We start from the raw sequence: 15087 nt of genomic DNA on the forward strand, positions 1-15087 counted from the left end.
GTTATTTTACTGTGTAGATTTGGTACCTGGCCCTCCAGTATTTTCCATGTGTATATTATTTGGTATCTCTCTCGTCTTCTTTCTAGTGAGTACATTTGGAGAGCTTTGAGACGATTCCAATATTTTAGGTGCTTTATTGCGTCTATGCGTGCCGTATATGTTCTCTGTATTCCCTCTATTTCAGCAATCTCTCCTGCTTTGAAGGGGGAAGTGAGTACTGAGCAGTACTCAAGACGGGACAACACAAGTGATTTGTATAGTACAACCTTACATACATACATAATACATACATACATACATACATACATACATACATACATACATACATACATACATACATACATACACATACATACATATACATACACATACATACATACATACATACATACATACATACATACATACATACATACATACATACATACATACATACATACATACATACAAACAAGGGTTAACAACACAGAGGGCAAATCCCCCCACCAGGCAGGAAAAACAAAAACAAAAGAAAAACCTTGCAAGAGCACAACTGGAGGCGGAACAGAGCCGGCCGCTGTATTATGGTGAAAACAAGCTGCACAGTACCTTGCACTCCTACCAGTGATGAAAACTGCCTCCTACCAAGAGACAAACAGTGGTGCATGAAACACCCCAGCTTACCCTATGGGCGGGCAATCACCGAGCAGCAAAGACCCCACGGAGGTTATCTTGAGATGATTTTGGAGCTTTTAGTGTCCCCGCGGCCCGGTCCTCGACCAGGACTCCACCCCCAGGAAGCAGCCCATGACAGCTGACTAACACTCAGGTACCTATTTTACTGCTAGGTAACAGGGGCATAGGGTGAAAGAAACTCTGCCCATTGTTTCTCGCCGGCGCCCGGGATCGAACCAGGGACCACAGGATCACAAGTCCAGTATGCTGTCCGCTCGGCCTACCGGCTCCCCAGAGGTAGACCCCAAGAGACTAGTGGAAGATAACCCCAAGCCACAAGGGCAGTACTTACAAGACACCTAGGGAAGGTAACCCTAGGTGCATGCAGCCCAAGTATTGTGAAATTACTCTTGGCTCGCACAACACCACAGAACAAGAACACACCACAAGGCACAGCATTGGAAAAGATTCAGAGCTAGAGTCGCACGGTAACACCACGTCTCACATCAGCCACAGAACTGGTGTGTGGATAGCCGGCACGGGGGTCTGGGGCTCCCCCTTCCCCCTCCCGGAAAGGGGAAAAGTTGCACAGACAGTGGCGCGGTGATTGTGGTTACGTCATGCTCGTTTCCTCGTTTTTCGTTTAGAGGAGTTTTGTCCAACAGTTCGGCTTTCAACAGCAATATTGGGTTTATAATATAACAAACCAGATAGGGTTTGTTTTGGGGCGCCTACCTTACTGGATGCCTGACCTGGTCGATGGCAGACATAGAATGCTTCCAACCACACTGGGGCTTCTATAGGTCATTGCTCCTCGTGCCTCTCTGAGGGGGCCAGGTTCTGGCTCATGGTCCCTAGTAGGCTTAAGAACTCCATTTGCTTTGACTGATGCCAGGGTCTAATACATTCATATCAGCCCAGAAAGCTCCGGGGAGCAGAAGGGGCTTCCCCGAGGAAAATATCAATGATTCTCATTTACCTTTACCAAGGTGTAGACATAACTCTCAGGTCCCGTGAATTCTGTAGGATCCTTGACGTTGACTTGAACATAGAAGTAAAGATAGTGCCACATGTTGTGCTCGTGCTTAATGTGATCTTCAAAGTTGACAGCCTTGTTGTCAAAGCTGGAACGTGTTAATCCTAAGAAAGAAATAGAAATATTGTGGGGTTACATGTTCTCTAGCTCTTGCTTACAAATATACTATTACAATTAAATGGCAAACACATCTAAGTGTTCTTCCACTGGCACAATTCAAGTGCCAAATATTTAAGGTCCCAAGAACCAAATATTATGTTTAAATAGTGTATGGGATAATTACTTCAACATGTTTATACAAATGAAAAATTACAAAAAATTAACCAGCAATTGAATGAATGGCTTAAACGATATAATTAAAAAAATGGAAAGAATAACCATTATAAAACTAGCACTAAATATAATGAAATTCCTTTTTCTGGTTGGGCCTCAGTGGCTTCCTGTAGCTATCTGGCTCAGATAACTACACGTATCAGTAACACCAGCCTTAGGAGTCCTTAATGGCCAACTGAATGTACCTTACCTGAATAAAAATTTATTTATTTATTTATTTATTTTACAAAACTTGACATACACCTCATTTACTTCCTTGCCTAACAGCAAGTCTTTCCTGTCAAATTTCCTGACATTATGGGGAACTCAGAAATGTCTGAGTTCCCCATAATGTCCTCTCCTGAAATATGCTTCAACTTCCTCATTTTCTTCCAAATTATAATGCATTGCATACTTTATTCCCCCCCAAAAAATAGTAACTTTTACCCAAGGAAGGTACTGAATGTCAAATATCTCTTCCTCTTTTCTAGTAAATATCAAATCCAGCATGGAGGGAACATCCCCTTCCCTCATCCTCGTAGCTTGTTTAACATGTTGAAACGAATGTTTCTAGGATGAAGTTTACAAATTTACATGTCCAAAAGTTCTCTAGCTTCATATGCCTCCCAGTCAATGGATTTGAAGTTGAAGTCTCCAACTACCAACAGTCGGGATCTATCATTATCTGCTACCACTATAATCTTTCTCATTATTGTTATACGACCCTCTCGTTTATTATCCAGCTCCTCTTTTGTCCATGTATTGCATTGTGGTGGAACACATGTGAGATGGGCAGAGTAGAACGCTGCAGCTGCTTCCTTGAGCATGGGTGCATATAGCTCAAGTAAAGTCACTGAAGCTGCCATGGCAGAACACACGGCACTGCACCTAACCCTGTGCAGGAGCTAAACCAAACATCACATGGAAGAACACCCATGGGGGAGGGGAAGCAATCAAGTAATCAACTTCATAACAAGAAAGTGGTATAGGAGAAATCCTCCCCTTGGATCAAAAGACTTTCCTTAAATAGAACCAAAATGCAGACGCAATGGACAGACACCCTCTCAAGATCCCCCCATAGACACCCTCTCAAGATCCCCCCACAGACACCCTCTCAAGATCCCCCCACAGACACCCTCTCAAGATCCCCCCCACAGACACCCTCTCAAGATCCCCCACAGACACCCTCTCAAGATCCCCCCACAGACACCCTCTCAAGATCCCTCCCCCCTCCAGACACCCTCTCAAGATCCACCCCCCAGACACCCTCTCAAGATACCCCCCCCCCAGACACCCTCTCAAGATCCCCCCACAGACAACCCTCTCAAGATACCCCCCACAGACACCCTCTCAAGATACCCCCACAGACACCCTCTCAGACACTCTCTAAAGATTCCCCCACAGACACCCTCTCAAGATCCCTCCCCCCTCCAGACACTCTCTCAAGATACCCCCCCAGACATCCTCTCAAGATACCCCCACAGACACCCTCTCAAGATCCCCCCACAGACAACCCTCTCAAGATACCCCCCACAGACACCCTCTCAAGATACCCCCACAGACACCCTCTCAGACACTCTCTAAAGATTCCCCCACAGACACCCTCTCAAGATCCCTCCCCCCTCCAGACACTCTCTCAAGATACCCCCACAGACCCACAGACACCCTCTCAAGATCCCCCCCCACAGACATCTTCTCAAGATACCCCCCAGACACCCTCTCAAGATACCTCCCCCCGCCCCAGACACCGCTCTCAAGCTCTCTCTATGCCATGGGGACCAACCATGATGGCCCCGCAGCAGAACTATATCTCGAGCCTGAAACCTGGTACAGATAGGCATTGTCCAACAAAGCAGGATCGAAGCGAGGTAACTGTTGTGAAAGCAAAGGCTCCACATCACCAATGGGAAGGGACGGCTCAATTGTTTCTGCCGATGAACTGGATGAGGCAACCCCTGGTGTCAGCCCAGCTATATTCACAGTTAAACTCTCACCTAATTCTGAAACCCTCAGATGGTTTGCAGCATGAGCCAGGAGGGAAAGATCAGATATTGGGTAAACCACACCAGCAGTCAATTGAAAAGGAGAGAAAACTTACCAGGTGGAATTCACCTTTTACTCCAAAACCAGATCCCTAAACACTGTAGGGCCAACTTTTGGGCATCTAAATGAGTACTGTGCTGCAAACCATAGAAGCAGAAAAAACAAGTTCACAAAGCTGCAGCTGCCTGAAAAGCCTCCTGTCCTGAGGCTCTGATAAGATAGACATACAGTGAGCACAACGTTGCAGGCCTCTGGGGTCAAAGACAGAACGACCATTGGCAAGAAGCACAGCCTAAGAACACCCTTCAAACTTGAATCCAACAAGAGCGGGCTCAACAGATATGAACCAACTACTGAGTAGATCATTTGTGGGGTCATTTGCTACTTTGTTTTTGTTTTCACCGTGAATCTTACAGCTGTCGGTTTTGCTTCGTTTCCTTTCCAGATGTCCCCTACTCCCTGAACCTCTGTGAGGAGGCCAGGTTCTTGCTGTCATGTTTGGTATACTATTATGGACTCCTAGAGCTGACATGACTCAAGTGTGGAGCTATCTCGGTATGAATAGCTACAGGAAATCACCGTTCAGTCCTTCCAGAAAACAAATTTCATGCAAACAGATCAGAGCAAGAATGTTATACTGTATTTTGGAGGGCTTATTGTATCGTAATATTCTAGAGAGAATATTATCAGAATATTCATAAACAGTGTTTCAGTGTTGCAAGTTAGCAAAACAATTTCATAATAATTGAAAAATTACATTAATTCTAACATTTTGATAGACATAAATAGTACAGTATGTCCTAAATTCAAAATTAATTCAGTATGTCCTAATCTAAATTCAGGTTTAATCAGTTATTTTAAAATACTTTGGGTTTAGAAATTTGATTTTAACTAGCCATAGAGGGAACAAAGGGGAAAATACATAAGAAATGCAAACTTAAAAATCTTAAAGTTTATTATAACATGTGTAAAGAAACCTACTTACCACATATAAAGCAAGAGTTTTTCAGTATTTCTTCAGAGTTTTGTTTTTCACTTCTGAGATCAGCAAAGGTGTCAATAATGACACCAAAGATGAGGTTCAACACAATGATGATGATGACGAAGAAGAAGAGGAGATCGTAGATAACACGAGGAGCAAACAAGTTTTCCTAAAAGAAAAATAGGATGATGCTTAAGTAATTTTGGTACACATGACTTATGAATTATTAAGAGTAAATAGTGTAATAAGTACTAAACAGTTAACAACTGGCATACCTTAAAACCAACATTGAGTGTAATAAAACACCTCTTTCTGGGTGAGCCCCGGTGGCTTCCTCAAGTTCTGTCGCTGAGATGGCTCCCAACTACTTGCAGTTCTGTGGAGTTCCATGGAGTTCTGTTTGGCCTACTGGGAACCAGAGGCTGAACCAAGCTCCGACTCACTGAGGCACAGAGGGCAGGTTACACTCTGTCATCTCACCGAGAAAGCATCCAGAAAGTCAGCAAACCAATACAGACCACTGGTGGAATCAAAGAAACCGAAGCCTCAAAACCATTAAATGATCTCTCTCCAACAATGTAAACCCCCAACAGTTGCAGGGTTGCAGAGTTCCTGGTCTCCTCCAGCATGTCACACCAGTTCTGGAACAGATGTGCAAACAATACCCACCAACCGAGGACCTGGAAGGGAGGTTGACAATCGAGGAACCACCAAGGCTCACCTAGCAAGAGGCATTTTATTACATTCAACGCTGGCTTTCAAGGGGTCGAGTCCTTTGTTGTACCCTGAAGCTAACTACCCACAGAGAAGAAAGAGGCAAACTTTCTTACTCACCAAGGACAAAAAGAAACCACAGGCAGTCGAGACAAATATGAAACAACAGGCCAAGAGATATGGCCCAAGGCAACACAAGCATAACGAGGCCCGGGAACATTAACTAAATACCAGGGTACCAGAACCCTCTTAGACAGCCAAAACCCCCACGACCAAATCTCAGCACTGGACATGTTAGCAAAATCATTACAAGAGTACCATACCTCTAAACATGAGTGCAGTGCAGGGTAGAGTTCAGGCTGGTTGGATATGATGACTCGATGGACAATCTGAGAAACACGAGCCTAGAAACATGAGCCTTGGAATAGGGAACCAACAAAATAGGATCAAGACATAAAGCATCCAAGATGCAGAATTTGCGGCACAAAGGTAGTAGATGAGAGCTGCCAGCGGGCGAAGCACATGATGCACTCCCACCCAAACCAACCAAGCATCAACAACCAAAGAAAACAGAGAAACAAAAGCGACATATATTGAAAATTAAGCTTACTTTATTTGATGGAGCCCTGAGAATGTCTCCAATGCCGCCGCCACTCCGGAGTCCATGGTTGAGGGTGGTTACTATACACATGAGAAGAGTTGAGCAGGCTTCTTCTTTACTATCCTCCACTTCAGCCATCATCTCGTGTGTAATCCCATCAACAACTGCAACCAAAAATTACTAAGCTTTAATTTAATAAATAAGATAAATCAAAATTAAGTATAAATTGATATTCTCAAGAGTGTAGAATTACACAGTAATGCTATGCTTGAATGGAACATAATGCTGTCAAAATTCACATGAACTTGATGGAATTGCTTCTGTTTTATATCATGGTTCAACTGATATTTTTCAAGTTATATGGGCCATAACCAGACAACTGTACTGAATACAGAACTTAGTGACACTGTCTGAAAATCAAATGAATGACAGGTCCACAGAAGAGCCAGGCAATGCATGATGGGAAGCACCTACAAAATATAGCCTGCAGATGCCCCTGTCGCTCGGGAAGACGCCAAGGCACCGAACCCCAAAAACCCCGAAGAGGAAGCCAGTGACGCAGCAACCAACACAAGACCCCCGGAGGACGAACCCAACGATCGCAAGAGAGGCGGAAGGGACGTCCCCGAAGGAACCAAAACAGACGCCGAAGCCAAACCTGACCAGGCGGGTAGAGTAGCACGGCGAAGTTCAGACTCCCGCACAACCGCTCGAGCAACCGCCGAGTGACCTGGGACCCCCTCAGAAACAGCCGACGGCAGTCCCGCAACCGCAACAACGCCTCTGGAGGGAGAGAGAAGGAAGCGGTCCGAGAATCCAAAACAAGACCCAGCCAAGTCCGAACCTGGGACGGAACCAGATGGGACTTCCTCCAGTTCACCAGGAACCCGAACCTGGCGAGCTGGGAAAGAACCATATCCCTGTGGAGCAGACAAGCTGACCGACTGGGAGCCCACACCAGCCAGTCGTCGAGGTAGACCAAAACCCGAATCCCTAGAAGACACAGACGGGTCACCACAACCCGGGTCAGCCGCGTGAAAACGCAAGGTGCCAGATTCAAAGCAAAAGGTAGTTATCGAAAACGGTAAGCGTGATGCCCCACCACGAAACCTAACCAGTCCCTGAAACCCGGATGAATAGGAACGTGCCAATAGGCGTCCTTGAGGTCCAGGGACACCATCCAGGCACCCGGCTCCAACAGAAGCCGGACCTGAGACAGAGTAGTCATCCGAAAGGAGGGGCAAGGAATCCAGGGGTGCAGACGGGACAAGTCCAGAATGAACTTCAGATCCCCACAGTTCCGTTTCAGCACTGGAAACAGACGGGTAACCCACCTGAGGGACGTAGTCGTTTCGACTACGCCCAAGCGCACCCACTCCAAGATGACTTGACGAAGCGCAGGAGAAGAAACCTGCCCTGTTAGCCCCGAACCCCCCAAAGGAGGACGAGTCACCCAACGCCACCGCAGGCCGGATGACACGACCGAAAAGGCCTACAAATCGTGGGACCAAGCGTGGGCAAACAGAGCGAGCCTCCCCCCCATCGCCCCGTCAATTGGGCAAACCACGAAAAGGCCGACGCCCATTATGAGAACCCAAACGTCGAACAGGGCGATCACCACACCCACCAGATGACGCTGGTCCGAAAGGGAACAACTGCTCAGAATCTGGCACCAATGGCCTACCTCGACCAGCAGAACCCGGAACCCTGGCACGACCCCTCCGAAACTGCCGAGAATGACCGCTTCGGAGAATCAACAAGTCCGCCATAGGACGACAACTGGACGAAGCCGAAGTTTTACAGAAACTGAGACACCGCAGTCTCTGCAAACAGCAATGGACAAAACGGAGATGAAAACCTAAGAGCCAAGGCCCAAGCGGATTCCAAAGAGAGGGCGAGCACAGCCTGATGGCACGTGAGGTGAGAAGCAATAAACAGACAACCCGCTTCCCTCAGGATGAGCGCAAAGAGCTTCAACATTGCAGCCGACACCCTAGCTGCCGAAGTTAGCCCCCCAGACGAAGGCCCTTCACTCAATGCTCCCACATCCTCCTCAAGCCAAGCTGAAGACAGCTCGAGAAGGGAAAAGAAACGCAAGACCGAAGCCAAATGCCCACGGGCGCGCAACTCCTCCGCAACAAACGAAGTCGAAAGCTGAGGAACCTTCACGTGAAGCTGGAAAAGGCCAACATCACGAGAAAGCACGGGAGCGAACAAGCACGCATTAAGGTGCTCAAACTCGCCCCCAGGTAAACCTGCATAAAAGTAGAAGTTTCCCGCCAATCAAGCGTGCGGGTCCGTCAGAACCCATGCCATGCCCCCAACGAAAAGAAAGGGCAGTCTGCCAGCCAGGAAGACTCCGGAACCTCCAATCGCACCCAAAAACGGGAAGAAGAACCGAACTCAAATGAGGACAGATCAATTGCAGAGGCATAACCCGGGTCTCACAAGAGGTAAGCAGCAAGAGCTTCCCGAGCCACCTTTGTGGAGATACAGGAAGTAGAAAACCTCTGGAAAGACGGATCCGAGGTACCCAAAGGCGCCCGGAACCGAACCCGGGGAGGAGCCGAACCTAAATCATACTCATACAAGGAAGGGGGGGTAAGAAAATCCCTCCCCCTGCAACAATAAGCCACGCGAGGAAGGCAAAAGCACCTAAGCGGGGTCAAAGGGGGCCCAAGGCCCCCAGGTTGACTCCTCCTCAGCCCCAGGATCCCCCACGTCGGGACCTGGGGCAAAGCGGTCCTCCAAACCCTCTACCCCTGAAGAAAAGGCAGAGTCCAAGGGAAAGGCAGACAAGAAGGGGGTCTGCTGGTGGGACCCAGAAGCCTCGGCAGGAGGAACCGGCTCAAATGCCTTCGTCCCCGACCCAGATGGGGCAGCCCCCCGAGGCAGCCCGAGTCTCATTGCCAACTAAACCCTGTGCTGAGGCCGAAACCCTCAGACGTTTTGGAGCCGGACACAGGGGGGAAGGTGCAGGAAGAACCACAGGGGAAGGGCCAGGGGCGCAGCAGGAGCCAAAGCCAAAGTGACTAACGCCCCCCAGGTCAGGGTCCCTAAAACCAAAACGGGGCAGTCTCGGGGCATCCGGGTGGGAACCAACCTAGCACGTTGCAATAACCTAAACCTAACATGCAACACTGATGCTGCCTGTACCCTAACAGGAACATCCTCAGAGTAAAACTGGAGCACAAGCAGAGAACATGACTCGCAAGACTCCGGGTCAAAGGTGTCGTTGACCCAACAAGCAGCATGACGGAGGCAAAACAGGTGACTGTCACCCTGAGACAAGGGCACACTGCAACCTTCAAACCCGCACAAGGCAGGCTGGAACTCGGGAGACGCATCCATGGGTCCCCGAGCCCCGACAGGGGTTTCCAGGGCCCGTAGGGTAACAACTACGGGAAGCCCGGGCAAGGTGTTGCTAACCGGTTAAGAAACCCAAACAAACAAGGGTAGATGATAAAACTGAAAATCTCCTGAGATGTGTACAAGCACGGGGGCCTAGCAGAGGGCTACCAAAACAATATCAGGGGAACTATAGACCCACGAGGTTATCTTGAGGTTATCTTGAGATGATTTCGGGGCTTTTTTTTTTAGTGTCCCCGCGGCCCGGTCCTCGACCAGGCCTCCACCCCCAGGAAGCAGCCCGTGACAGCTGACTAACACCCAGGTACCTATTTTACTGCTAGGTAACAGGGGCATAGGGTGAAAGAAACTCTGCCCATTGTTTCTCGCCGGCGCCTGGGATCGAACCCAGGACCACAGGATCACAAATCCAGCGTGCTGTCCGCTCGGCCGACCGGCTCCGAGGCAGAACCTCCACCAGGCAAACAAAACAAAAGAAAAACCCCGCAAAAGTACATCGTCTCCAGAGGCAACAGGAACCGGTCGCCGATTAGGTGGCAGGCCACGCAACACCTTGACGCCCTAACCAGCATAACACCACTCCCTACCCAAGGCCAAACAAGAGCCCCAAGCCCCAGCTGGCCCCAAAGGGCAAGGCAAATGCCGAGCAGCAAGAAACCCCTACGGGAGCGGTTCCCGAACGCCGCATGGAAGATAACCCTGATACGCAGGGGCAGTACTCACAGGGCGCCTAGGGAAGGAAGCCCCTAAGCGCATGCAGCCCCGGCACTGATGAGGTATTCCTGGCCATCGCACACCACAAAAAGACAGCAGAGAATGCCACATGAGGCAAACACCGCCCAGGAATTTGAGGCCAGAGAAGCATCTATCCCGGTTGACACTAGCTTACGAACTGAAGGCAGCCGGCGTCGTGAGGTCCAGGGCTCTCCCTCCCCCTCCCGGGGAGGGGAGGGCTACACGGATGACCGGCGTGGCAGTAAATTGATTGACTGATTGTTTCCTTGGGATTGTAGGGAATTTCTAACTCTCTGTTCGTTTTTTTGTTGTAGTTTTTTATCATGTGGGGTTTGTTTTGTTATGCCTACCTTTCTGGGTGCCTGACCCCGGTCGATGGCAAATAAGGAAAACTCCAAACCATAATGGGGTTTTCCAGGGCCATTGCTCCCTGAAACCTCTCTGAAGGGGCCAGGTTCTGGCGCTGGTCCCTGGTAGGTCTGAACTCCATAGCTAATGTCCCGGTCTAACATAACATACATTAGCCCGATAAGCCCCAGGGAGCCGTAGGGACTCCCCACAGAAAACCAGCATTGAATGTAATGAAATGCCATTTTCTGGGTGAATCATGGAGCCTCCCCAGAGCTATCCAGGCTGATATGGATATTATTTGACTTTGGCATCAGTGTGAATGGAGTTCATAGGCCTACCAGGGACCACAAGCCAGAACCTAGCCCCCTCAGAGAGGCACTAGGAGCAATGGCCTATAGAAATGCACATGTGATTTGGAGCATTCTATGTCTATGTAAATGCCGAGCAGCAAGAACACCTACGGAAATGGTTACACGAATGCACCAGGGAGGAGAACCCAACACGCAAGGGAAGTACTCACAGGGTGCCTAGGGAAGGATGCCCCTAAGCGCATGCAGCTCCGGCACTAATCAGGAACACCTGGCCACCACACAACACTGCAGAGGTCGCCACGAAGGCAAACACTGCCTTGGAAACTAAGGCCAGAGAAGATGTCCACCCCGGACCACATTAGATTACGAACTGGAGGTTCGAATAGCTGGCACTGGGAGGGGGGTGTTCGGATTTCCCCCTTCCCCTTTCGGGGAGGGAAGGGCTGCAGACCAGGTAGCACAGAGGTGGAGTGTGACATTTGCTTGTTTCCTTGAAATTGGAGGGAGTTCTACCTCTGTTCGGTTTTTAGTTTTTAGTTTCTTACCATGTGGGGTTTGTTTTGGTATGCCTACCTTTCTGGATGCCTTACCCCGGTCAATGGCAGATAGGGAAAACCCCGAACCACAGGTTTTTTTCATGGCCATTGCTCTATGTGCCTCTCTGAGGGAGCCACGTTCTGGCTTGTGGTCCACAGTAGGCTGAACTCCACTGACTAAAGCCCTGGTCTAATGTATCGCATATTAGCCCGATAGCTCCAGGGAGTCGAAGGGGCTCTCCACAGTAAAGCCACAGAAACATCTGACCCCACAAGTGAGGAAAACCCAACAGAGCCTGGCCAGGGTCATGGAGAAACTGCAGGTAACCACTGAACAGGGCAAGATAAAAAAAAACTTTTGGAACCTACAAAAGCAGGAAGGGGGGTAGGGAAAGCGGGGCAAATTCCAGCTGCCAAATAGGACTCGGAAATACCCCTGCAGGAGAGGTGAGGAGTAATACATCTCATCCTGAGGTGAGGGGTATGAAATTATGTCTGTACAGAGCAAGATACCTCTGGACCAGGAACTAAATACCAAAGGATCAAAGGATAACCACTCGGCATAATCCAGAACACATCAGAAAAGTAACTATGCACAACCGTATGTGATTATGCACAAGACCCAATTGCATCCTTGGGCTAAGTGCAACATAAACACACAAGAAGCAGATCTAAGCATAACAACCATACTATAGTGACACTCCACATCAACAGGTCTCTTAATTTTCTTTCACTAACATAGACCTACTCTGAATAAACTTTGTGATTTAACCAGTATAAAAATAATTTACACTTTATGGGGTTATTGTCAGGCCAATGTACTTAGACTTAAGTTAATGTTACTATAAATGATAAAACTCACGCTCTCGTAGGTCTAAAGAATGGTGATCATCTTGTGTGCAGTCTACCCCAATCTCACATACTTCTGATTGCTTTTGTCTGGTAGACAAGGCAGTCGAGACAAAATTTTCAACTCGCTCGTTAATGTGACTTTGAATGATCTCTGAAATAGAATTACAAATAATAATTAGGAATTACAATGCTTCCTAAACAAATAAATACAATACATATAACTATTATATGATATAGATCCATGTAATGCATAAAATAAACAACATAGTACTTGGACGCCTATTATCTAAATGCGGACAGAAGTGTCCGCGTGCAGCGGTTCCAGAATCAATTAGCAGATGGCACTCGTGTTTGTTCATGGTACAACTAACCTTGTAAGAGATGAATCCAAACTTGCCTTTTGATTTTAGCACTGAATATTGAGTCATCTCTTCACAATGCTGAACAGAAATCTTAGCATAGCCAGAATAAGTTCCTTAACAAGTATTGTATAAACAATAGAGTATTGATATAGTCACACTGGCTTACCTCTTGTGAGGTCATGTCCTTGTGAGAGAAGGAAATTCCTATGGGAGTAATCAAGTGGTATTTGCTGAGAAACAGTACAACTTGTCACATATGAATATTTTGTCTTCTTATGTGTTTTATACAAGCAAGGCTGAGCAACTGGCAACCGAACTTTGTGCAAAGTTTGCTCTTCCTTCTGGTGCCTTAGCATCAGCCATTTAGAGACATCCTTGCAGGTTTGAGAGCGCTTGAGCACCACGGTAGATGCTTGCTATAGGTTTGCAGGAGCTGGTGAGTGAAGGATTTGCTGCCTTGTAGGAGCCTCTTTGGGGGATGCAAAGTCTGGGACTGTGAAAGAGTGAAAGAGGCAGCCAAGCTATCAGTACCCTTCAAGTCCCCATCTGAATGTTACACTATGTTTGGGTCATGGGATGTGGTGACTTACCCAGTTGACACTTCCTCGCTAGTTGTCGACTTAAGTGGTGTCATTTATTGCAGACTCACAGGAATTTAATGGTTTCCTATTTCTGCACTGAGATGATGGCTGTGATGAGTATTTATCCACTTTGTGTGGGTCGAGTGCCTGGCCTGCGTATGTGTTTCTGCCCAGTCCAAAGGCTTTTAGTGCTGGTGGATTCAGTGTAAGCTGGATTCTTCCATCACATCCAGCCGATGCATCTTTAGGTCCTGCTACTTGGCCCAACTTTACCCCTTTGCCTTGGTGTCTCATCCCATGCTGAGCACTGGGTCTGGTGCTTACTCTGTATCACGGGTCCATGTTTCACTACAAGACGCTTACTCTGTATCATGGTCCATGTTTCACTACAAGATGCTTACTCTGTATCATGGTCCATGTTTCACTACAAGATGCTTGCTCTGTATCATGGTCCATGTTTCACTACAAGACGCTTACTCTGTATCATGGTCCATGTTTCACTACAAGACGCTTACTCTGTATCATGGTCCATGTTTCACTACAAGACGCTTACTCTGTATCATGGTCCATGTTTCACTACAAGACGCTTACTCTGTATCCCGGGTCCATGTTTCACTACAAGACGCTTACTCTGTATCATGGTCCATGTTTCACTACAAGACGCTTACTCTGTATCATGGTCCATGTTTCACTACAAGATGCTTACTCTGTATCATGGTCCATGTTTCACTACAAGACGCTTACTCTGTATCACGGGTCCATGTTTCACTACAAGACGCTTACTCTGTATCATGGTCCATGTTTCACTACAAGACGCTTACTCTGTATCACAGGTCCATGTTTCACTACAAGACGCTTACTCTGTATCACGGGTCCATGTTTCACTACAAGACGCTTACTCTGTATCATGGTCCATGTTTCACTACAAGACGCTTACTCTGTATCATGGTCCATGTTTCACTACAAGATGCTTACTCTGTATCATGGGTCTATGTCTCACTACAAGACGCTTACTCTGTATCATGGTCCATGTTTCACTACAAGATGCTTACTCTGTATCATGGTCCATGTTTCACTACAAGATGCTTACTCTGTATCACGGGTCCATGTTTCACTACAAGACGCTTACTCTGTATCATGGTCCATGTTTCACTACAAGACGCTTACTCTGTATCACAGGTCCATGTTTCACTACAAGACGCTTACTCTGTATCACGGGTCCATGTTTCACTACAAGACGCTTACTCTGTATCATGGTCCATGTTTCACTACAAGACGCTTACTCTGTATCATGGTCCATGTTTCACTACAAGATGCTTACTCTGTATCATGGGTCTATGTCTCACTACAAGTGTGGAGCAAGATTCGACACGAAGTTTCAAGTAACTTTTTAGTTCCATTCCTAGGAAGAACCATTTTTCCTCCCTCCATTTTCCCCTCCACTTTCTTATGGTATATGGAAGGCCTTTGTGTAGACAGCATTTGCAGGGTGGTATCATTTAAGTAATTACCAAGTGTAGTTACAGGATGAGAGCTATGCTCATGCTGTCCCATCTTACCAGTAGTGTACTCTTCATTAGATAATGTTTTGAAACTACCGACAGTTTTGGCCTCCACCACCTTCTCACTTAACTTGTTCCAGACATCT

General features: G+C 47.5%; 1 protein-coding gene across 2 annotated transcripts in view; it reads right to left on the minus strand.

Moving 5' to 3' along the window:
- Positions 1–15087, minus strand: part of LOC138366261 (inositol 1,4,5-trisphosphate receptor-like) — an 87162-nt gene that overhangs the window by 20144 nt on the left and 51931 nt on the right. For both annotated transcript variants that reach the window (XM_069327952.1, XM_069327504.1), the window contains exons 11-14: positions 12507–12647; positions 6352–6506; positions 5031–5196; positions 1634–1794 (exon numbers count right to left, since the gene is read on the minus strand). In XM_069327952.1, coding sequence (XP_069184053.1) covers positions 1634–1794; positions 5031–5196; positions 6352–6506; positions 12507–12647 — 623 coding nt within the window. The remainder of the gene's footprint in view (positions 1–1633; positions 1795–5030; positions 5197–6351; positions 6507–12506; positions 12648–15087) is intronic.

This window comes from Procambarus clarkii, chromosome 1, assembly GCF_040958095.1.
Source record: "Procambarus clarkii isolate CNS0578487 chromosome 1, FALCON_Pclarkii_2.0, whole genome shotgun sequence".
In the NCBI taxonomy this organism is placed as follows: Eukaryota; Metazoa; Arthropoda; class Malacostraca; order Decapoda; family Cambaridae; genus Procambarus; species Procambarus clarkii.